This window comes from Spermophilus citellus (assembly GCF_964194105.1).
Source record: "Spermophilus citellus genome assembly, chromosome: 3".
Lineage (NCBI taxonomy): Eukaryota > Metazoa > Chordata > Mammalia > Rodentia > Sciuridae > Spermophilus > Spermophilus citellus.
This window is the reverse complement of record NC_138184.1, coordinates 149,421,090-149,445,879: the sequence shown is the minus strand read 5'-3', so window position 1 is coordinate 149,445,879 and position 24,790 is coordinate 149,421,090. Positions and strand designations below refer to the sequence as shown.

Below are 24,790 nucleotides of genomic sequence, written 5' to 3'. Positions count from 1 at the left end.
CTGTACTAGCTTGATGGATCATCCTGGATACTAGCAGGAAGTGTTCAATGGAGAAGCTATTTACAGAAGCAGGGGCAGATTTGAGAAAACTAAGCAAAAATGGTAAGAAAATCATGGGCTAGCAAAGAGGGAGCGCTAACTACCACTAGGCTGAAAGGGCCAAGTAGAGGTAAGAGAGAGTACAGGATCCTTTAGAAGCTGGAGGTGTAAGTGAGCTGCACCAAACAGGGCTTGCAGTCACTGCCAGAAATGCAGGAGGAAGTTGGACAGAGTGGGAAGCACTCTGGACCCTCTTCCTGCCACTCTTGCTGTACAGTCTGTGTCTTCCATGGAATGAGTCCCATGCAAGCTAGAGGGCAAGAGATGGGGGTGACACAACCCTAGGGGTCAGGACTCACTCCCACAGGCACAGCACATAGGTGAGAATGGAGGAGAAGATGCAATGGAGACAAACTGTCCTGCTTCACATTCCAGAGTCTCCAAGAAGCTGGGTTAACTTTCTAATTTAGACTACACCATACGGGTCATGTCCATTTTCCTGTTGTCAGGAAAACATCTAAAAACTTTGGGGCAGGGTATATTAGCATTTCCATATTTAACTTAGTCCAATTCCCTCAGGCCTTACTGTCCTAACTCTTGCTTATCTAATGGCGGCACTACAATGCAGTGCCTGCAGCTTGCTTCATCCTCCACTCTTCCCATGTGACCTTTGAAAGCAGGTGTTCAATCACACAGATGTTAATTTTTTAATCATAAAAGCTTAAATTTTATTAAATCTTTTCCAGCAAGTCTTCTAGTTGTAATATAAATGTTCTTGGTTGCTGGCCAGATTTGGGAGTGGGGATGGAGAAGAGGGAGGACAAATGGCAGGGCCAGTTCCACTCTGATGTTAGTTGCATGGGGACGGGGACCTGTTTAGTTTTCTGTTTCATCCTACACTGAGAGCAAGTGCCCACTAAATGAATGAGTGGCCTGGTGTGTAAAGGAGAAGTGGATGGACACTGTAAACTAGGTAGCCCAAGATCAAGGACAGAGAGGTTGCAAAGAACAGGAGGCAGAGGTCCAGCTCCAGAAACTTATTCCAGAGAACATGTAAGGACAGAAAGAGAAACTCAAGCTAGAACAAAAAGGACAAGATCTAGAGGCCCTGGGTCCAGGAACTGGCACTCCAAAGTCTGATCCAGGAGGAGTCTGAGCCATGGAAAAACCTCTCCCAGAGCAGAAACAGAGCTTGATTTTTGACCCCAGGGTCTTTTGAGCCACTTCTCACCCAAGGAGAGGCAGGTCCTAAGAGAAGAGTCAGATTCATAGCTACAGACAGGTTCTCAAACTGTACTAAAGTACGGATGGATGATAGGGGTTGTCTTGTCTTGAGTCAAATCCTGGCAACTATCATTTAACTATGTTTCTGGGAAAAAAATATACTCCCCAGTTTTCAAAGCATTATCTGGAATGTAATCTGTCTCAAGGGATTTTTAGGCATTAAAAAAAAAGAAAAAGAAGACTTACTGTAGTCCCAACTCAGCTACTATTCGATCACCAATGACTATGACTACATAAATCTAATTTGTTAACAATCTACATGCCTTACCAGGATTCTTTCCACCAAAGCCCATTCTTCATTTCTCTCTCTTTCATGGGTAATAACAATTCTTAACAGCATAAAAATTGAATTCAGATAATGACATTCCTTCAAAGAAATTATGGTCCAAATAAAATTCAACTGATATCAAACAAAACCAAGATAGACCTGCCTGGGTCCTGCGTTCAATCCTAGACTGGCCAAATATTAGCTGGATAGTCTTGGTGAAGATGCTTAATCTTTTTGAGCATCAGTTTTCTTACTTGTGATATAATACCTCCTTTATAGATTCAGTCAAGTGCTAGACATAGAGAAAGCCCTCAATAATAGGATGCAGAAAAACACACAGGTATATTGTAATGATAAGCCATTTAAGTATGGTAACACCCAAGTGTTACAAAATTGAATTAGTATCAGGGCCTTGCTATACTTTTGTCCATGTATGTGTGTATGTAAATATCATCCAAATTTAGGAAACAAATAATATTGTCAACCCTTTTTTTCATTTTCAGTAGAAGCTACTGTTCCACCGACAGAATCATAGGAGTTAATTACAGAGCTCATTGAACCTGGAGGAAAAGAGGTTCCATACCCTTCTGCTAGAGGAGGACTGGCAATGATGAAATGGATCACTTTAATGGGAAGGCAAAATTGATTTTCTCTGGCAGTCACCATACCCCTCAACTCACATCTCAACTGCCAAGAAGGATACACCTCCAGAGACCAAAATCTAACAGAAGGGAGACTTAGAGAGCAGATGTCTCTGCCTCTGTCAAGAGTTTGTTAACAACTTTGGAGTCCTTTGTCTCTGGGTGGGGTTACTGATGATTTGCAAGGGAGCACCCACCTCCTTTGGTGTCAGCATAATTCAATCAGGAACAGGAGAGAACTAAGTAGGGCCTGACATCAGCCATAGTCACTGGAGGAGAGGAAGCTGGAGCTCTGCTATTGTCTGCTGCTTCTATGTTGCAGATACGATGGCTGTTTCTTTCTGCTGAGACTCATGAGTCGCATCCATTTGTCCTGCTTGTTTTAGTAGGTCCCAGGGAATATGTGATGGGTCAGCTGAGCTGAGAAATCTTCAAGAATTTTGAGTCATAAACCACCTGCTTGCTAGAACCAGGGATCATCAGCATCCCTAGAATCATGCAGCCTGGGCCAAAGGGCAAGTGAGGGCACTGCTTTGTACACACACACAAACAAGGTGTGTACAGGCGTTCAGCCCGATACAGGCCTATATGAAGGTATTGCACTAACTGGCTAGCCCTATGGCTTTGGCTTCTTCTTTCAAATTCCTCTCATAGGATCTGAAGCTCAGCTGCATTTGATGCCTCCTGATTAAGTGAAGACCTAATTCAGAAAGTGAAATTATTTGAAAAATAATGTGTGTGTGTTTCTTAACTCTGAACAGATCCAGCAGAAGTACTCTTCAAACTTAAGAGAAAAGTAAAGAAAGTATAAAGCAATTCACTTAAAAAATATAAATAATTCAGGCAAGGAACTCTTTCCAAATCTTTCATATGTGTGCATGAGGATATGCTTTGTGTGTGGGTGTGTGTGTGTGTGTTCATGCACATGTGTATGTAACTTCAGACGGCAAAGAAGGAATGAAAGGACAGCCCCAGAGTGCATGCAAGTTATGGAATGAAAAATTCCTAGTTACCATAGCAACTGCTAGATTACATGGGATGGGTGCAAAGAGATATGAGGCATCGTAAGCAAACACTTGCTTTTTTTTTTTTTTCATGTTTTGTACATTCCTGGGTGTTTTTATAGAGGCTTGCCTTTAAATATCTGTGGTAAACATCTCAGAAACTTCATTGCACAGTTGGAAACAAGACTGGTAGAAAGAAAAAACAATGTGTCCCTCCTAGTGCATCGCACAATTACAGACAGTTGGTATTAAAATGGGTTAAGAGAATTTAACATGCAATGAAATAGTGCTACAACGATTTGAAAGTCAAACAAGCAAACAAACAAAATCAGGAGATAAAACAGAAGAAAGAAAGTTAAAATAAGACAAAAATTTGACTCTAATGCTTGAAATTGGGAAATATTTCCCACCATCCACAATTGCTATCTCTACCAAATCCAGTTCCACACATGCTGAAAGCCTAGTGCCAGACTTAGGGGACATAAAAGATCGAATGAAACACAGGGACCATGCTCATAGAGTGAATTCTTCATAGAATAGAGTGACACATAAAAAATATAAATTAGCATTTTCTAATAACTGTGGTTTGAAGTTATGCTGTGGGTAGTGGTCAAGTAAGGCACCCAGCCAATAGCAATAACGAGGCCATTTCTTGTTAGTTCCAAGAGTTCAAGGCAATTAAGATCTACTGCTTTTTCAGTTTGCCAAGATCTGGGAGTTTCAGATCTCTTCCCTCTTCAGGACATTCTGAACTCAACAAAACAATTCCAAATATTTAACAACTTGACTTAAAATATGGCTTTAATACCCTGATAACAGAGACGGTTCTAGCTGGATATGTTAGATTAGCCATCTGTCCCATATCAACACCATTTCACAAAGAATACATTTTTAGAAGTTCTATCCATAGGAATATTTTGGGAACATAAGAGAACAGAATGATTCTTGGCAATGATAGGCATATTCAATTAGAATTAAAAAAAAAAAAAAGTTACTCGAAGCTTCCAACTGGTATCCATTAGAAAATGGTGACATTTCCCTCCAAAAAAGTTCAACACTCAAAGGCATAGAGGCTGCTGAATTTGTGGAGGGGAGCCTTTAAGGTAAAAAAAGGATTTTAGAGTCAGAAGAAATCTTAGATCTCTAATATTCCAATTTAATTAATAAAAAAATTGAAGCTCAGAAAAGTAAAACATCTCACTAAATCTATATGTAACGTATTTAAACTGAGAAAAAATGGACTTTTTTTTTATTGGTGGTGCTGAGGATTGAATTTAGGGCCTTGTGCATGCAAAGCAAGCACTCTACCACTGACTTGAGCTATATCCCCACGCCTAAAATGGAATTTTTAAAACTCCTAATAACAAAATAATAAATTAACTGATTAAAAATTGTGCATGTAATAGGTAACCAACAAATCTTACTTTATCATTATGAAAAAAAAATCTTAGTTATACAGAAGACCTGAGCAAAAAGAATAATTCTAGTAGAAATTTAAAAATAAATAATATTGAGTATCTGGTCACAAAATGGGGAAGAGCTGTCTAATTTTAAAGGCTTTTTTTAAATAATAAAAAAAGAATGAACAGTTTAACTCATGTGAATAAAAATAACTAAGTAAACAGGAACAAACTGGGGAAAACTATATAATAAATATGACAAAATTTTGTTACCTTTTGTATGTGAGGAACTTATCTAAAACAAGGAGAAAACTCCTAATGGAAAAAAGTGTGTAAATAGATTATTCATAGGTGAAAGAAATATAGATTGATATAGTTGCAAATATTCAACTTCAATAGAAAAGACAAGTAAATTTTCCCTCTCCCCCATCAACCTGATAAAGATACTGAGTTTCTTCTATTAAAAGGTGTGACACTCAGTGAGGTGAAGGTGAGGGCAAGTGCTTTCATGTATTGCTGAGGTAAGCAAAAGCAGCCCATGCTTTAATGGAAAGTAGCTGGGCAAAAACATAAAAGAGATTAACATGATTCATACCTGTAATTACACGGATAGGAATTTATTCTTAAGAATATACACTTTGGTAGAGAGTTGGTTTTTTTTTTTTTAGAGTTGGGCATGACCAATCATTAATAAGAACAAAATTTGAAAAACACATTTGCCCCCAAGTGGAAGAAGGGTGGCAGATAAAGCATGCTATGAAATCTTGAGGAAAGCCTCATGTTGCAAATATTGGGGACAGGAGGCAAGTGAGGGGGAATTGGGGCTTACCACTTTTTCTTTGCATGCTCTAACACAGCTTCCTATTATTTCTACATTCTCTTAGAAAGGCATATATTACTTTTTCCATTAGTAAAACTTTTGAAACAGCAACAATAACAACAACAAATCTGTAGCAGAAATGTGCTAAAAATCCCAGCAAGGGGCCTGATCCCTTATTCTGGATTACTGAACACACCTATAACATCTTTCAGATGAAGCTTGTTTTTAGAACAAGCTCATTCAATAAAATAGGTCAAAGACTATGTAAAACAATCAATTTTTGAGAGGTGGGAAAACATATTTTGTAGCTAGGATATGAGGGGTGGGGCATGGTAAACTCCAATAACCCGTGACTTTCTTTAGATTTGAGGTTTATGATCTTTGCCATTTCTGATTTGTATTCTGACCAGATAATCACCCAGGAAGTAAAAGATGATGCTTAATTTAGCAAATACTTCCCAGGAATGTGAGGAAGTAATTTTCTGGAAATTAAAACCTTATTCAAAGTAGACTTTTTTCTCCCTTCTGGAAGCCCCTCCCAGCCCTTTCTTTTGTCGGCTTATTGTCTTCTTTACCCTCCTCTGTCTTCCCATCCTTCTCCCTAAGTGGTAGTGTCTTTGGGGCTCACACCTCATTTTGTTTATTTCTGTCTCTGTTCTGTTTTGTAGGATGCCTGGGTCACAGGTGTTCAGCAAATGCTTCTCTCAATGAATAAAATTAATTTAAGTCCCTAAAAAACTTGCAGTATGCATGGGGAAAAAAAAGACAGTTGTAGAACACTAAAAATCAGGCAGGTCTTCAACAACACCAATTTTAAGCATTGTAGAAATGACTGCTGCCAGTTATCCCACTCCTGGGCACATACCCAAAGGATTTAAATCAGCATACTATAGTGACACGGCCACATCAATGTTCACAACAGCTCAATTCACAATAGCCAAGCTATGGAATCAACTGAGGTACCATTTAACAGACAAATGGATAAGGAAGATATGGTACATATACACAATGGAATATTACTCAGCCATAAAGAAGAATAAAATTATGGCATTTGCCAGTAAATGGAGGGAACAGGAGATTATTATGCTAAGTGAAATAAGCCAATCCCCAAAATCCAAAGGCTGAATGTTCTCTGTGATATGTGGATGCTGACTCACAATAGGTGGGGGACGTTGGGGAGTGGAGATTCACCAGATTGGACAAGGGGACGTGGGGGTAAGGAAGGGAGGATGGGAATAGGAAAGACAGTAGAATGAATTGGACATAACTTTTCTGTGTTCATATATGAATACACGACCAGTGTAACTCCACATCATGTACAATCACAAAAATGGGAAGGTATATCCCATGTAGGTATGATTTGTCAAAATACATTCTACTGTCATGTATAACTAACAAGAACAAATAAAAAAATTTAAAAAGTAATAACTGCTGCTGGTGGTAGCAAGCTACACAGCTACTTGGCTGCTACTGTCTTCACACGGTGTGATTTTTTCTAATCATCTCTATGAGCTAAAGCACAAAACTCTGAAGCAAGGTGCTAATGGTGGCAAAACTAAGTGTCTGGGCCAGTCATCAGGGTGCTGGCCTCTCTCTGAAAACCTGAGTGCAAAAACACAAGTGACCAAATTCCCTGGTGTCTGGCTCACCACTTTAGGTAGGCAATGCTTCCATTCCTTCTGGGACTTCCTCAGGCCTATGCTACCCAACTCTTCTTTCCTGCATAGGGTCCCCCAGGCTGAGAAGCCTGCAGCTTGCCATCCTGCTACTCAGAAGGACTGAAGCAGTCTTAAGACTTGGGTGTGGGCCCCCGTGGGCCCGACATGACACTTTCTCACTGCAAAAGGTTCTGGACTAGCTGGATGTGGAACATAAATGAAGTCTGAGTGAAGATGTAAAAATGGCAAACCACAGCGGGTGGGGCAGAAGGACATAGCAGCTGCAGATGCTGAACATACTCAGGGCCACTCTGATCTTTATTAATGAGGATTTTTCCAGGGTGTGGTAAATCTTCTCAGGTCTGGGCTAATCTCCTCTCTATGCCAAGATTCTGAGTAATACCAAAGGACAGGAATCTCAGATTTACGGAAATGGGATCCACTTAAAATAGAGATAAAGGTCATATGTGCTTGCCAAGGTACAATGGAAGTGGCATTTAATAGTTCAACAAGTCATTAAAGGATTCTGTGCACACGGATCTGGCATTCAAGTAGGTTCCTTAAAGACAAGTGGCAAAAATTGACTTTTTATTTATTTATTTTCCTGGGGCTGGGGATTGAACCTAGGGCCTGGCACATGCTAGACTGGTGTTCTAACAGGGAGCTGCATCTCTAGCCCCAACTGGCCTCTTGTGGGCTTATCATCTTCTTTTTACCACCTCCTGGGGTTAGCCCTTAATAGCAAATCTGGGAGTCTAAGTCAGCACCAGCCTGGGCCACGTGTGCTCCGCCTCTGCCACTCTATTTTCTATAGTTTTACCTAATTATATCTTTTAAAATTCCAGACCTACACATTAGAGGAGATGACATTATTTCCATGATTTCAATTATCCTCTTTCCCCATGTGTTTAGAAATAGGAGTATTGTTTTAATACTAAGATAATTTTTGGCTATGTGCTTCCCAATGGGTGTTTAATGAGAAGCACTTAATGATTGCCTCCCCACCCCCAATTTTTTGGTGGTGGTACTGGGAATTGAACCCAGGGACACCTGACTGCTTTACCACTGAGCTGCATCTCCAGCCCTTTTTATCTTTTATTTTGAGACAGGGTCTTGTTAAATTGCTGAGGCTGGCATGGAACCTGTGATCCTCCTGCCTCAGCCAAGCTGATAGGATTACAGGTGTGTGCCACCATGCCTGGCTTTAGTTTTTAATTTTCTGATGAATAACAGATTTAAAAAAAGAAGGAAGTGGTTCTACAAACACAATTTTTTGAGGGCAAGGGTCACTTCAATCATATTAGCCCCAAGTTTTGGGCCCACAAAAGAAGTTCAAGAGTAAGAGATAAAAGCACAAAGACTGAATTATAAGATCCTCTAACAAACCTAAATGATCTCCAGTAATTACTATTTTTAAAAAATATTTTTCATTATAGATGAACACAATACCTTTATCTATCTATCTATCTATCTATCTATCTATCTATCTATCTATTTATTTATTTTATGTGGTGCTAAGGATTGGACCCAGTGCCTCATACATGCTAGGCAAATGCTCTACTACTGAACCCCAACCCCAACCTGGTAATTACTATTTTTATTAATCATTTTTGCTTTTGATTACATAGACTAAAATATTATCAATGAAAGGAAATATTTTAACATTTTCTCCTGCCCTGCTCTCCTTCCTCTTCCTCCCCCCTTCCTCCTCCCTCCTCCTCCCCCCTCCTCTCCCCTCCCCCCACTTCTTCTTATTCTTGTCCTCTTCTTCCTGCCCCCTTTTGTACTAAGATTGAATCCAGGGGCAGAGGTACTCTACCACTGAGCTATATCCTCAGCCCTTTTTATTATTTTAAAGATTTGGGGAACAGGGTCTTGCTTTGTTACTCAGGTTGGCCTCCAACTTGCAATCCTCCTGCCTCAGCGTGTGGAGTAGCTAGGATAGAGGTGTGTGCCAAGCCACCACATCTGACCATTTTAACATTTTCTTGTGATTAATGAACTCCCAAAAGAAAGAATCAAGTTGTTGCCCATTTTAGAGGAAACTATTTGTAATCCTACTTAGCAGGTGCCGGTTTGTGAAAGAAAATTTCTTTATCAAACCATCAAGATGCATGATGATCTCTAAAGCTCTCTCTGATGTCTATGATTCTCAGAGGAAAACTCCAGGGTACTCAGATTCACTGTGAAAAATCACAATCCCCCAACTTGTCATAACAGTCAGTCCACTGAGCAGGGGGAATGTGATAGCATTCACCAACTATAAAATTAAGTTTGGGATTTTATCATGCATTGTACCATTTGGGGATCATTAGAACCCTTCATTCATAAAGGTATCGCCATAAAGCTTGTTCTACCTCTATAAATCCTAGCTAAGGCAAGATCATACAAGGTTTAAAGAATTCTCTGGATGAAGTACTTCTCTCTTCTTTGATGGTAACAGGCCAAAATTCCACCTTGATGTATTCCACCACCACCTTTGAGGTCACCATGATATCCTCCTATGACTCATGAAGTTCTCCTGAACCCCTGTACAAATCCTTACCCCCAAGCTACTTCCTGCCATCTTAATTGTCTTATGATCACATTATCCTCTCCTACTATGTGACTTTTAGAAGTTGGAGAGCCCCTAAACCTTTATTATGACTCACTGTGCCTTAATCATGCCCAGCCATTCCTGGAACCTGAACAGAGAGGACATTTACAAAGGTTTGTTAGAATTGTTGAGCCCCGTTCACTTAATTATGTACATTTTACAGTAAATATAAGTGAACACAACACGCATGCTATATATTATTTCTCCACTTTTTTTTTTTTAATATAGGAGGGAAATATAAGAAAAGGGTCAGGGGGTGAAAGCCCAATGAAAATCTCTTCCAGGTAAACCTAAGTGCTGCAGCACTAACTTCTAAAAATCTAAACATTAATCCTTTTGCGCATTAATGGAATAGACAGCTTTTTAAAAATTAAAGACAAATGTATATGTCATGGCAAATAAGGAAATGATTATGTTTTAAGGAAAATGTGGATATTTATGATTTATTAGAAAAATATGTACTGCACACTTGCTTAAAGTCTGTGCTGTTCTGTTATGGTATTTTCAGCAATCTTCTATTTTTGTTATCTTAAAACAACATAAAGGACTGCTGGGTACCAGATGGAATCTTTCCTTTCCACCCACTTCTCATGGCAGAAGGAAAAAAGGTTCTTTGTATCCTACATGGAAATCTTTTATAAATTCCCTTTTAAAAAATCTGTATCAACTGAAGTATCCGAATCACTGAGAAATCATCAAAGTTTGGCCAAATCAATATGATGCACATATACAGCACAATAACTTGTTCTTTAAGTGAACATAGCTGCCTGCATAATGCTCATTAGTAAAAAGCCTTCACATACAGGTACACGCATGCTCAAAATTCACCTTTACAAAGCCAGGATGCATCCAACTCAACTTTCTAAAGGAAAATAAGAGTGTGGCAATATGCTTTAGGGTAAAGCTAATAAATTAGAATTGAGCTATAATTGGGCATTCTGCCTTCACTGAAACTGAGGTCCCAGAACTTGAGCTCTTCACAGCAAATTTTTAACATGTATGTCAGTTACTGCTTCATGTGCAACCGAGAGAGAGGACTGCAAGGAAAGGAGAGTCAGAAAACTTTGAAAGGAATGAATGTGATCCATCCTTCACCTTTAAACCTATTCCCACATTGAAGTAATCTCAAAATTTAAATCTAATCATCTTTCTTGCTTTTTCTTAAATTTTTCATAACAGCTTGATATTGCTCTTAACACACCATGTTAGGCTAAAGCCCATGAGGTCCTGTGTCTTTTGGCCCTGCCTCTCCTACGTAGCCCCAGTACACTGTGGCTTCTTGCTTCTGCTTCCCAAGTTGCCACATCCTCTCCACATCAGGCCCCTGACATCATCACATCTATTCTTTTCTCTGCCTGGATTCCCCAGCCCTCCTCACTTCTCCTCACTCTTCTAACAGCTTAGATTCTGTCCTTTAAGGGAAATCTGCATGACTCCCTAGACTAGTTGAGTCCCTGTTAGAAGCTTCCATAGCACTTCATAAAACTTACCACACAGCTTAATGTGAATTCAGCCTTGGAATTCCTTGTGGAGCATCAACTCCACAAAAACGGTGGCCTATCAGGGCAGTCCCTGAGCAGTCACAGCACATCATAAGTTGGGACCTTCATCGCCCTACTCCTCCATAGCTTTTCTTTTTTTAAAAAATCTTTTTTTTTTTAAATTTTTAGTTGTAGGTGGACACAATACCTTTATTTAATATATATATATACATATATATATATATATATATATATATATATATATATTGCTGAGAATCGAAGCCAGTGCCTCACATGTGCTAGGCAAGTGTTCTACCACTGAGCTGCAACCCCAGATCCCCATAGCTTTTCTTTTCATTTCTCCAATCCTCAGCAGAACACAGTTATCAGGGAGTCTCCATCTGTCTGCATCTTTTCTGCAATGTTTTGTCCTCAAGCATCTTATTATGATCCCCCCCAAACTAAACTGCCAGAAGTTTCTAGTGTTATTTGACCACACAATAGTCTACAGATATTATTATTGTTATATTAATGCAGTCAGGCCGGCATCAGGATAGCAAAGAAAAGAATGTAAGGTTGTCTGGGGTATGGTTTGGAGGGAGATGTACTGCTAGTGGGAGTGTGTGTATGTGTAAAAGCCAAAGAAAAATAACATAATTTTTAATACTTCACTTTAATAATTTCCAACTATACTGGAGATGATATAGTCATTTTAATTTTATAAGAATCTAATAAACTCTGGAAGCAGTATCCATACAGCACAGAATAAAAGACCCTTTGACAACATGAGTTTGATAAATCAAACTAACGGAGCCAGTATCCATTTTCTTAATTGGGCCTTTAAAAATAAACTTGAACATTTTCAGAAAAGTAAACAACATCATGACAAATTCTTCTTTCTTAAAAACTGCTGAAACTAATTTAAAAAAAAAAAAGTCAAGACTTGCAATGGGCTTCTTTTAGAACCTAAAAATACAGCTAATGAGCAGATGGCTCCACCAGACAGCATGAGCACATCACTGACTCTCACTGACAGTCTACTGCCATTTATCTGGAGGAAAAAAAAAAATCCTAGAATTTAACTAAACTTGTAAACTTTGCTCTTGAATGAATGGGAAGAGCATGACTTGCTGTTTGGAAATGTGTTAGCAGGCTTTATTTCTCTCTCTCTCTCAGTACCCGAGAAATTACTCAGACACTTCATTAAATGGCTATCCTTGATGAAATGGTTATTTTCCACATATAAATCCTTTTCTTAAATAGATTGTAAACTTCATGGAGGCAAGAACTACCTTCTACTACTTTTTTGTTATCCTGTGACCAGATGGATCCTGATTAAAGAATGGACTAAAACTATTCACTCAAGGAAGTCTGTTTTCTACGAAGATACTTTAATACCAACCCAAGTCAGAAATTTGTTATCAAGAAAAAATAACACTAATGTGGTGACTTCTTAGCTTGAGTAGACAATGTGATGTGTTAAAAACTACTTATCAGGTCTGAATTATGGCTTTGAATACTAAGCAATAATATTATAAAATTCTAAGTAATTTTCTTAGATAAAATCAATGTACTGGTAAACTTCAAACAATGACGAGCTTGCTTGAACTTTTACTCATCTGGATGTAGAATACAAGTCTGAACAGAGTGATAAAACACATTTCCTTTTCATATTCTAAATAGAGCAAATAGAGGATTTCCACCTTTCATTTAATTGCATTTTTTAAAAAAAACCAATAAAGTAATAAGCCAAATGAAAATCAGAAAAAGATGGAGATCGATTTTTTTTAAGTTTTTTTTTTTTTACTTTTGTTGATGGACCTTCACTTTATTTATTTATATGTGGTGCTGAGAATCCAATCCAGTGCCTCACACTTGTGAGTTAAGCACTCTACCACTGAGCCACAACCACAGCCCTGGAGACCCATTTTTAATATGTAAAATAAGAGTGACAGTAGCTGGAACACTCCAGACCACTTCTACCCTAGTAATCCTTAAACAAGGAACCCTTTGACGTAGGCAGAATTCCAGGATGAGGCTTCAGGAAACAGGGAAAAGGAAATTCCGGTGGAGGCTGAGAGATAGGGACCCTGGTGTAGGCAGCAGACTATGCCAAGATTCAGTTTCAGAATGTGCAAAATCCCCTTCCCACCCATATTTCACCAGTGAGTTAGAGAAGGGGAAGGAAGTAGGGCGGGTCCTCAGACTTAACAAAGGAACTGAAGAAAACAGGGTGGGGAGAGGCAGGGACACCACAAGGCCCCTGAACATACATCTTATGGCTCCTCATTTCTACACGTTAGGAAATCCGTTCAGGAGCTGTGGTTGGTGTTTCTAATGTACAACTGAATACACTACAAAGCATAAGCTACATTTCAGGAAAAACACAGCTGCCGTTTTCTGGTAAATAATGCAGTTATATTTCAGAAAATAAGACCCGCATCTAGACACATACTTTAATACAGCTATTGTACTGACACTAAAATGTGAATAGTTTATGAGCCTTTCAAATCTCTCTTTCCTCCGACACCCATCAACACCATCCCTTCCTAAGCACTCCCTCTCCCTCTGACCCCAGGGCTGCCTGCCTCAGGATTATCAGGATCCCGTCATCTCAGCTTCCTAGACTCAGAGAGGTCCTGAAGACATCGGACTTGCCTCCCTCTGGGCCCAGATCAGCTTCCGCTGGCTAATCTGTCAGACTGAAACAATACCATTTATCTCACAGAGGCCCCACCCCATCTTCCTTTTTAGTGAAAACTAACAAAACCAAATACAGGCTCCTTATTGTTTTGAAAACAAAGTAAAACTTCTCAGACCTCAAAATCTTCCACAGTTGGGTTTCAGCTTTAATTCTCACTAAATCATTCTCCTGACCCTTGTCCAACTTCTCTCCCATCCCTGACTCCTGGTGACAGAAGGGTTTCTAATTTCTGAAAAATATCGTATATTTTGCCATTTCTGAGCACCTTCTAGTGCTATTCTTCCCTCTGAGAATGCTTTTCTTCAATTAGAATTGTGTGAATCCAAACTCAAAACCTACTTTAGGACCCAGGTCGAACTCTGCCTCTGGTATAGGTTTCTCCAGCTGGGGTTCCCGCGCTCATGCCTGTGTGTCTTGGGATTTGCATCACAGCTTTCTTGTATTGCTGTTATTAATTTCTATGTCTTCTCTCCACAACCAGACCATAATTCTTGAGGAGAAGGAGCCACCATGGTTATTATAATCTCTAAACAATGGCTTAAATAAAAGTCTAGTAAATAAATGAATGATGGAGAACATTCTAGAATAATAGTATAAGGTAAAGCAACCCAGACACATAAAAATAGGTCAGGAGAACATCCTTAAAAGACACAATAAGTTCTGAAGAAAGCATACACGACATTGCAGCAAATGCCAAGGCTTTGGAAAAATAAGCCAGTTCATTTGGAGCTTCCAGAAATTTTCTCTGCCTAAGGTATTTCAAAGAGATTGGTTTGAAAAGAAAGTTTATGTGGTCTCTACACTGGGAGCCAGACCCCCATCTAACAATTCATTAGGGAAATAAATACCAAGATCTCAGACACCTGAAACATACTACAGGAAAACAAAGCAAGGTCCAAGGCTCAAGTGATTTGGGGGCCAAAGTGACGACCACTGCAAAGATAAAGAGAGCATCTTAGGTCTACCCTATACTGAAGAAGGCTTAACCAAAATTCAAATATTACTCCTTATAAAAAAGAAAACACAGCCCCATTACCACTCTCAAATTCTGCCAGTTTTAGTGTCTGAATGGCTCTTGAATGCTACCCCCTCTCAGTTCCTAGTCACTGCCTGGATTGGGGTAGCACCTCTCACCTGACTCACGGGGAAAGCTTTCGAAGGTTCTTGCCAACATTTCTTTTTTCTTCACTCATATTTCCCTCTAAACCAATGCCAGAGAGATCTGACAAAGCCCACATCTGATTGTGCCACTTCACTTCTTTGGTGGCTCTCTTTTGCCAGAAAAGCAGGCCTGGACTCCTCAGGGTGGTTTACTAGGTCTTTCACAACCAAATTTTAGCCTCCCTTACAACCCACCTCTTTCCATTCCCCACAAATCACCAGGAGCTAGTTATGTTTTCCTGTTGGTTCCTGCATCTAAAATGCTCTTTTCTCCCTGCCCTTGTTTATGACCCTTAGTCATCACTCAAAGTCAAGTGCAGAAGTCCTGGTTTGGAAACATATGCCCCTTCCTCTATTGATAATAATCATAGGATTAAGGTTAGGAAAAACAATGCCCACATCAGAGGTAATTTCTTTAAAGAATTAGTGACTAAATGTTAATCTTCCTATCCTAATTTAGAAGACATACCCCACTGCCATCCTCTTCGTTAAGAATTTACATTATAATTTTCAACACTTAGGAATGAGCACTGCCTATTTTGCCTATAGCTAGTTAATAGAAAGTAGGAAAACTGAGTGCTTCCTGCGAAACCTGTGATAATTACACACTTAACTTTTTTTTTTTTAAATTTCAGAAACACCCTGGCACAAGCACAGAGTGAAATGTTTCTCTAATTGTATGCATTTATAATCATGGCATCTACCAGTTAAAGAAAATACTAGAAATGCCTACTCAGAAAGCTCTAATCCCCTTCAATTTGTAACAAGATGTAACAGCAACAAAGCCTTTGTTCTATCAAGCTCCTGTCATTCCCAAGGCAGCAGACTTCAAAGTATTAGTGCATATATATAAAAAAGGATGTAGCACTCTAGAACTAGAGTAGCAATGGAGCTTAGTAAAAAGAGTAAATAGGCAATTTGGATTCTAACTTAAATTTCCACCATTGTCTGCTCTGCTAACTTGAGCCCAGGAATGGTAGATAAGGCAGATGAATTCCTGCAAAATAATAAAACAAAGGAAATCTGTATTTAACTCCAGGGTTTGGTCATTATTGTTAAAACAAGAGGAGATAACAGTAGACCTGGGTTTACACTAGTCAACTGTGGCTTCCTCTGTACATGCTGTGTGTTAGAATGGAGCTTCCCTAAGCAAGAGCAGATGATTATGATTGCAGGAGAAAAGAAAGTGCTGCTTCCATCTCAGGAACACGGTGAACTTGGTGGGCCAGCAGAGGACTAGCTACAGCAAATACTCAGGACATGAAAGTTTTAAAATACAGTTGGGGTTTGATTTTTAATAGATTATCATAAAAAATGTAAGCATTAGTTATTAATGAGTAATTCATTTAGTAGAGCAGTATATCAACACCAGCCCTGAGAGCTGACTAGTTCTTGCAGAAGGGAGATCACAGAATGGTTGACTTTATACAAATCATAAAGAAGGAGAAATCCTTAATATTCACCTTTCCTTTCTTTATGCTTTGCAGGAAAGTCATAATTCCAACATTCATTTATACACCATCTTCCCTCTCAGAAGCATAAACACTTCTGAGGTGTTAATGCACCATCATACAACACCCTCGTAAGAAGCAAAAGACCTTAGTGCTCTATTTTACAAACTTAAAATGCAGCTTTAAAGGTAAAAGAACAAATAACCATAAGCAAAGTTACAAATCTTCAACCATTAAATTTCTGTCTCATGTCAAAAGCATTCTGATTAACGCTAAGTTCAGATTTTTACTGTTAGATCTTAGGAAGGTATTTAACCTCATTAGCTAGAACTATCGATAACATTCTGAATTGGAATTGAAGTAAGCATAAGACAGAGAGAGGCAACACAGGTATCATGTTAATAAGCATAAAGTTCTCGTGGCCTAAAGCTGATGACCGCTGACTTCAGTGAAGTGGTACTCTACTTTTGACTTCAAAAGATACCCCATCTCAAGTTGTCACTGGTTCACTGCATCTAATCTTCAATTATAAGATAAACTGTTCATTTTAAGGACCACTAGGAAAGAAGAATGATCACGAATACACTATGACATTTTTGTTTTTTATGGTACTAGGGACTGAACCCAGGGGCTAACACATGCTGGGTAAGTGCTCTGTCACTTTTTTAATTCATTTTTTATTTTGAGACAGAGTCTCACTGAGTTGCCCAGGCTGGCCTTGAACTTGTGATGCCCTACCACAGCCTCCCAAGTAGCCAGGATTACGGGTTTGGGCCCCTGAGCTCAATTGCACTATGATGTTTTTTCATATCATCAATAGTTAAGGCTTTTTCTAATTTCATTCAGGCTAAAATGTAGGGACATATACATCATGAAATCAGTAAAACAAGGCATAGGAAAATTATTGCTCTTCTGATTGAAATGAGTCAAAAGGAGGATTGTTTTCAGAAATTTAAGCTGCATAACTGGGATATTCAAAATCCTAAGCACATGGATATACTTTGCTATTCTCAAGCTTCAGGGGACTTTGAACAACTTAAACAAGCCCCTAAATTTTTCCCTGGTACCTGCCAAAAGGTGTCGGGGACTCCCTGCTGCACTTAAGGTCAATAGTCAGCCCTGAAATAGTTTAGTCACAAGGCTTTGAAACTGCCTACTTATTCCCCCCCTTGAGACACCAACTGTTACAATTTGAGGCCACACTGTTAGAGATGTGCTGTTATTAAACTAAGCAGCCAACCAGCCTAGAACTTCTCACCTTCTCTCCTGCTCAGCAAGATCCTGACAGCTGTATTGATGGACTTGGACTAGGAAAAGCATGAAGCAACTTTTCCCCCTTGGAAGGGGATGAAAATAAAATTCCATGGGAAAATTAAAGTCAGAAAAAGACATGTTTATGAGCACAGAGGAATGTTCCCCTTCATGAGCAATCCTGGAGAGTGCCGACCAACCGAAACTGAAGTCTTACAAACAACAGCAAAATCAGAGGACAACAATGTTTAGCAGAAGACAGTGGCTGCCCTGGCTCCCCAGCGGGAGGGCAGCAGTCTCAGCTCTAAGCTGGAGCTGAATAACTGCTTTCAGGGCACCAAGCAGAACGACCTTTCTCCTAGCTTTAGCTGTGTCTAAACAATGTCGTGCTTGTTGGAACACAACATTCACAAGATACAGGGAAATCTCCCTCTGACCCTCCCACTTGATGTGAGCATCGACATTCTGTTCTTCTGTCCCCATCTATTTCTAGTGACTTAGGATACATTAGTTTGACAAGTAGATCTACCCTCATGCCAAACATAAAAGTACACGGGAACATTCTTTCAAAATCCATATTCATTGAACAATCTGATGGGACAAAACTTCCAGAGTCAAACCTGGAAGCCATCAGGTGTTCATGTTTGCCTAAGAGTATTCTCAGATACCTATGTGGCTTACTTTAGAGAAGGGTTCTCTTACAAAGCCAGTGTCATAAACTGCTAGCTTACAGCTATGAGTATCTGACATTTTTGCTAAGGAGGATGCTTTGGGGAAAGAAAGAAAACCCCAAACCTAAAAAAATTAAAATAAGCTATTCTTTTCTTCAAACATATAACCAGGCAGAAACATTCTCTACCCCTTCAAACCTGCATCCCCAAGACGAAAAGGGCTTACGTGTTCAGACTTCTCCGGTTCTTTTTTGTCTGTCTGCAAAAACTGACAGTTTTCTCTTGCCAGCTTCTGGACCAGTTCAATGCGTGCGATATCATCTCTCTCTTGAAGCTTGCACATCACCCCGGCCTTAAGAGTTGGAGAAAAAGCGAAGATATACTTAAATCCACAATCCCAGGACATGGCACCACTGTGAAGTTCACCTTATAATAGGCTCATTTTTTCTGTGACCTGGATTCAGTCATGATCTTGGTAAAATATTCCTCTGCCTTTCTAAAACTGATATTATTTTAATCTAGAGCTCTCATGCCAAAAGACTTGAAGTTGAGATCATGTATCAGTGTACTTTAAGAGAGCGAAGGGCAAACTAAATCATTTGCTACTACGTGTGCGCCTGATATGCTGCTATTTGTCTGTCCCTGACAGCCTGTTTCCTGTTACATAAGCAAAGCCTAGCAAGAGGTTAAAAATTCATGGGAAAGTTAGCCAGGAACCACTCTGGCAAAAAGGGTGAAGTGATACAGAGTCCTAAAAATAACAGCCTACAACTTCTTAATTCTTTAGCTTCACTAGATCATTCCATAGATAAATACACACTTAAAAAGAGGCTTACAAGATGATTTTTTTTTTTTGGTCACAACTGGAAAATTACTATGCAATATGAGCGAAATACTCCCGATGTTGCATGAAAATAGTGGAAATTTTTATTTAAAATAAGAACTTGAAAAAACAAAGCTTAAATTTTTATTCATCAGGGTTTGGAAGTGGTCCATTAAGTATCAAAATTTTTATTAGGTCCAAATACCTAAGGAATAATAATGAGAAAAGAGGTGACTATAGAACTTTGGAATTGAAAATACACACACACACACACATGAATACATATAATGAATATGTATATATATACTATATATAAATATATGTCATATGTATATATACATATACATGTGCATCCATTCTAACACACAATTTATAAAATGTTTCTGTTCAAATTCTTTCCAAAATGGTTCATGCTGATATACTAAGGCGTGATCTAATAAAGAGATCGGAATTTTATATTTGGCAGAAGTAGTAAAAACTATAGAATTCTTATTTTACACAACACAGCATGCAGGATTTGAACGTGGTACTCAGCAACATGACCAAATATGGGGAAGGGGCTCAAAACTGATACAAAGCTACATGGTCTTCATGGTTTGTGCTGAAGCCACCTATGCTGTTGAGTGGGTATCACAAAAATAGAAACCATCCATTAAAAGCAATGACAACAACTTTATTCCCAAGGGCAGTGACATCCCTTTTATCTAGTTGTTTCTCCAATTCAGAAAGAAAGAAAGAAAATCCTTGAAGTGGCCCAAATCATAGGTTCCCAGAGGACTGCAAGTAGAATTCCTCCACCCAAATCAGACAGGTATTTTTACAACATCCTTTACAACTGGTTTTCTGGTTCTTTTTCTAAGTTTCATTGGACAAGGATCTCAGTCTATCTTAAGACAGACTACGCACTGTTGGAGAGCCAGATATTTGGAATGTCTCATATTATTCTAGGCGAAATTCTTTTTTTTTTATTGGTTGTTCACAACATTACAAAGCTCTTGACATATCATATTTCATACATTAGATTGAAGTGGGTTATGAACCCCCAATTTTACCCCAAATGCAGATTGCAGAATCACGTCGGTTACACATCCACAATTTTACATAATGCCATATTAGTAATTGTTGTATTCTGCTACCTTTCCTATCCCCTACTATCCCCCCTCCCCTCCCCTCCCCTCCCTCATCTTCTCTCTCTACCCCATCTACTGTAATTCATTTCTCTCCTTGTTTATTTTCCCATTCCCCTCACAACCTCTTATATGTAATTTTGTATAGCAATGAGGGTCTCCCTTCATTTCCATGCAATTTCCCTTTTCTCTCCCTTTCCCTCCCATCTCATGTCTCTGTTTAATGTTAATCTTTTCTTCCTACTCTTCCTCCCTGCTCTGTTCATAGTTGCTCTCATTATATCAAAGAAGACATTTGGTATTTGTTTTTTAGGGATTGGCTAGCTTCACTAAGCATAATCTGCTCTAGTGCCATCCATTTCCCTGCAAATTCTATGATTTTGTCATTTTTTATTGCTGCATAGTACTCTATTGTGTATAGATGCCACATTTTTTTAATCCATTCATCTATTGAAGGGCATCTGGGTTGGTTCCACAGTCTAGCTATTGTGAATTGTGCTGCTATGAACATCGATGTGGCAGTATCCCTGTAGCATGCTCTTTTAAGGTCTTCAGGGAATAGTCCGAGAAGGGCAATAGCAGGGTCAAATGGTGGTTCCATTCCCAGCTTTCCCAGGAATCTCCAAACTGCTTTCCAAATTGGCCGCACCAATTTGCAGTCCCACCAGCAATGTACAAGTGTACCCTTTTCTCCACATCCTCGCCAGCACTTGTTGTTGTTTGACTTCATAGTGGCTGCCAATCTTACTGGAGTGAGATGGTATCTTAGGGTGGTTTTGATTTGCATTTCTCTGACTGTCTAGGCGAAATTCTGAAACTATTTAATGACAACCCGTGAGTACTAGTTTTGTCTTTTAAAGTCATTGTCATTAGGCCCATTCCTTTTCCAAAATGACCATCTTTCTAATATGTAAATATAAATATTTACTATAACTTTTAATATTCTCAAGATATATGCCTCTAGTTCTTTAAGTTATTTTATTTTGTCATTCATTCACTCAAAAGACTTTATTTGAGCAACAACTCACTGAGACTACAGAAGTCAGCAACAAAAAAATCCCAAGGTCTCTCCCATCATGGAACTTATATTCAATAAAAGTTTATGTAACATATAAATAGAAATAGCAGGTGGTAATATGTGACAGGACAGAAAATAAAGCAGAGTAACAGGACAGAGAATTATTCAATATATTAGTTAGATAGAGATATCAGGGAAGGATTCTCTAGGAATACAACTTTGAGTGGAAACCTAAAGGAAGTGAGAAAGAGGTCATGTGGACACCCAGAGGAACAGCCGTGCAAAGACCCTGAGGCCTGGCTGCTTCACACTTTCAAGGACCAACAAAGAATAGGTGCAGCAGAACAGGGTCGGTAAGGGGCAGACTGGCGAGACTGGCCACAGAGGTGTAGGACCAGATCACCTAGTTTCCTTACAGCCTATGTAAAAAGTTTGGATTCTTTCTCTGATTAACATATAATGGAATGCTTTGAACAGAGGACTGGCATTAATCTGATTTATACTTTGGAGGGTCATTATGTGTTCTGGATAAGGTAGGAGGAATCTAGAAGACCTAAATCATTTAGGAGATTGGTTTTCACATAAGAGACAGCTTGGAACTTGTGGCAGTGGGGGGCATGATACGAATTTGCTGGAATCTGAATATATTTCCAAGGTAGGGCCAGCAGATTTTGATATTTTTGTGCATTGAAAACATCAGGCCTGAGCATCTGGAAGGATGAAGTTGTCTTTTACTGAGACTGGAAAAACTGGGGGGAGGTCTGGGAAGGAAGATACCTATTAGACATCCCAGTGGGGTTGCTGGAGGCTCAGGGAAGGGATCCAGGTATAAATTGGAATCTGGAGACATCAAAGTGTAGATGGTTCTACTTTGATTGTAAGGTTAGAAGGTTGTAAATCCAGGAGCTGAGTCAAATGTTCAGACACTGGGAAGATGACAAGTGATCAGAAAGGAGACTAAGGAAGAGCAGCTCCTGAGGAAGATCTGGAGAGCAGTGGAGATGTTTCAGAGCAGAGGGAGCAAAGTCCTCTCCCCAAATGCTGCTCAAGAATTAAAGAAGATGTTCAAAATAATTGATGTTAAATTTGACAGAAATAATCAGTGACCTTGAAAAAAGTCATTTTATTTGGAGGTAGAGACAAGCTTCATTAGTAGGTGTTTAATTATGTTAGGAAAGAAAGGGTCCCTGGCTGGAAAGCCAGGTTGAAGGGAGTTTTGCTTGATTGCTCATTGGCATTGAAATGAGGGGCATTCCAGCATCCTGATCATATTTGATTTGATGATTTCATATTTGTATCAGAACTCACTGGGTGGAGAGGGAAATCTGATGATGCAGGAGGAGGATAGTGCATTTTCACGAGTAATGTTCTTGAGCAGGAAAGATAAAGATCTACCCTCAGAAGACAGAAATATAAATATTTCATCTACTGGAACAGGAGGGAAGGGGAAGTAGAGGGGCAAGTATATAGGGACCTTGGGGAAATTCTTTTCTGAAGGCTTCTACTTCCCAGAAAATCAAGACATCAAGTTACTAGCTGAGAGCAAGGATGGGGGGAGGGACGCGGGGGGAGAAGATGTTAGAAGTAATGGAAAAGAAGGCATGTGACAGCCATTGGAGTTGCAAGTGCTGGCAAACCTCCTCTGTAAGGGGCCAGAGAGTCAGTGCTCTAGGCTTTGTGTGCCATGGGCTCTCTGCCATAGTGACTCAGTTCTACAGCAGGAGCCCAAGAACTGCAAGAAACAATAAGTAAGGTGGTAACCCAGGAGGCTGATGCAGGAGGATTGGAAGTTCTAGGTCAGCCTTGGCAATTAAGTGTCTCAAAACTAAAAATAAAAATAAAATCGCTAGGGATATAGTGAAGTGGTAGAGAGTTCCTGGGTTCAATCTCCAGTAATACATATACAAACATTTAAAAATAAAAATATGTAAACGAATGATCATGGCTATGTTCCAAAAATACTTAACAAAAACAGGCAACAGGTTGTGGTTTATCAACTCCTGACCTAAGATAAGAGGGAAGTGGAATGGAGAAGGAGAGTGAGATTGCTGGGCTGGCAGTGTAGACCAGTGGTAGACAGAGCACGCATGGCCTGGGTTCTATCCCCAGTACCGCCCCGTCCCCTGCCACCAGTCAGTCAAGTATTGTTAAGGGCCCACTCGGTTTTTACTTTTAAATTCTTTATTCACCCTAGCCTTCCTAATAAGGGGATATTTCTGTTTGTCAGGATTTTAATGGATCCCATAACCAGAGATGATGCTACATACACGGAGCATCACGAAGACGCTCTTCTACTCAATCCTAGGGAGGGTGACAAGAGGGCCAGGGGGCTAAGTGTTCTTTTAAAGTAGGACGGCATGGGAACTATTTGGGGCTATTTCTCCTTGCAAGTAACATTTTTTAAACATTATATCACTTAAAGGAATATATTTCTGTTACCTAGAAATGCATTTATACCTGAGTCTAAAACTGAGTCTCCTGCCATGTCATCCTCACAGACTTTAAGATTCTGTCCCAAGACAGGAGAGAGGGTGCTAACAAGCCTCCACCTCAGGTCCTCCTCTGTGGTTTATTCTGCAGGGTGGGCTAGTACACCACCTCCTCTCTGCTACCCGATGTGGCCCCCACCCCCATGTGATAGAGGACAAGGCCCAGGCAGAGCTGGCACCTAGGTGAGAGCAGGGAGGGGCACAGGGGACAACCAGCCTGCTCTCATCAACACAGGCTCCACAGCCACAAGACTGAGTTCCCACCGATTCTAATTTGGAAATTCTAATTCGGAAATAGTCTTTCCTCTGGTTGTAGTTCCTCTACACAGTTTTTTTAAACAACTGATAACGGTGTTAGCAAGGAAATGCTGGGACTAAGAAGAGGCCTTAGCTGTTCTCCTGTGAGAAGACAAGTTTGAAAGGAACTCTAACCAGTCTTCATGTCATGATTAGCATCCTGAAGACAGGCTCTTCTTTTAGGAGGAAACATTTTTATTAGAACCAGATATTTGGGTGCACCAATTAAATATAAAAAAATAAAAATACATCTATCTATCTATCTATCTATCTATCTATCTATCTATCTATCTTATCTGTCTATCTTGCATAAGGAAAGAACCCAGGACCTCCCACGTGCTGGGCAAGCACTCCACCATAAGGCTATATTCCCAGATACAAATATGTATTTTAAACACAAAAAGTTATTACTTTTAAAAATGAATTTCAGATTAACTGAATTACTCCATTATCTTCTATTTATTTATTTATTTGGTCTAGTTGGAAACAATGCCTTTATGTTATTTATTTCTTTTTATGTGGAGCTGAGGATCAAACCCAGGGCCTCGAATGTGCTAGGCGAGCACTCTAACGCTGAGCTATAAAGAACCCCAGCCCAGCCCAGTGT

At 39.5% G+C, this 24,790-nt stretch overlaps 1 protein-coding gene across 2 annotated transcripts in view; it reads right to left on the bottom strand.

The window, feature by feature from the left end:
• The window catches only part of RAPGEF5 (Rap guanine nucleotide exchange factor 5), a 236,705-nt gene that overhangs the window by 81,817 nt on the left and 130,098 nt on the right, over positions 1 to 24,790 (bottom strand). For both annotated transcript variants that reach the window (XM_081285924.1, XM_081285925.1), the window contains exon 9: positions 18,656 to 18,781. In XM_081285924.1, coding sequence (XP_081142050.1) covers positions 18,656 to 18,781 — 126 coding nt within the window. The remainder of the gene's footprint in view (positions 1 to 18,655; positions 18,782 to 24,790) is intronic.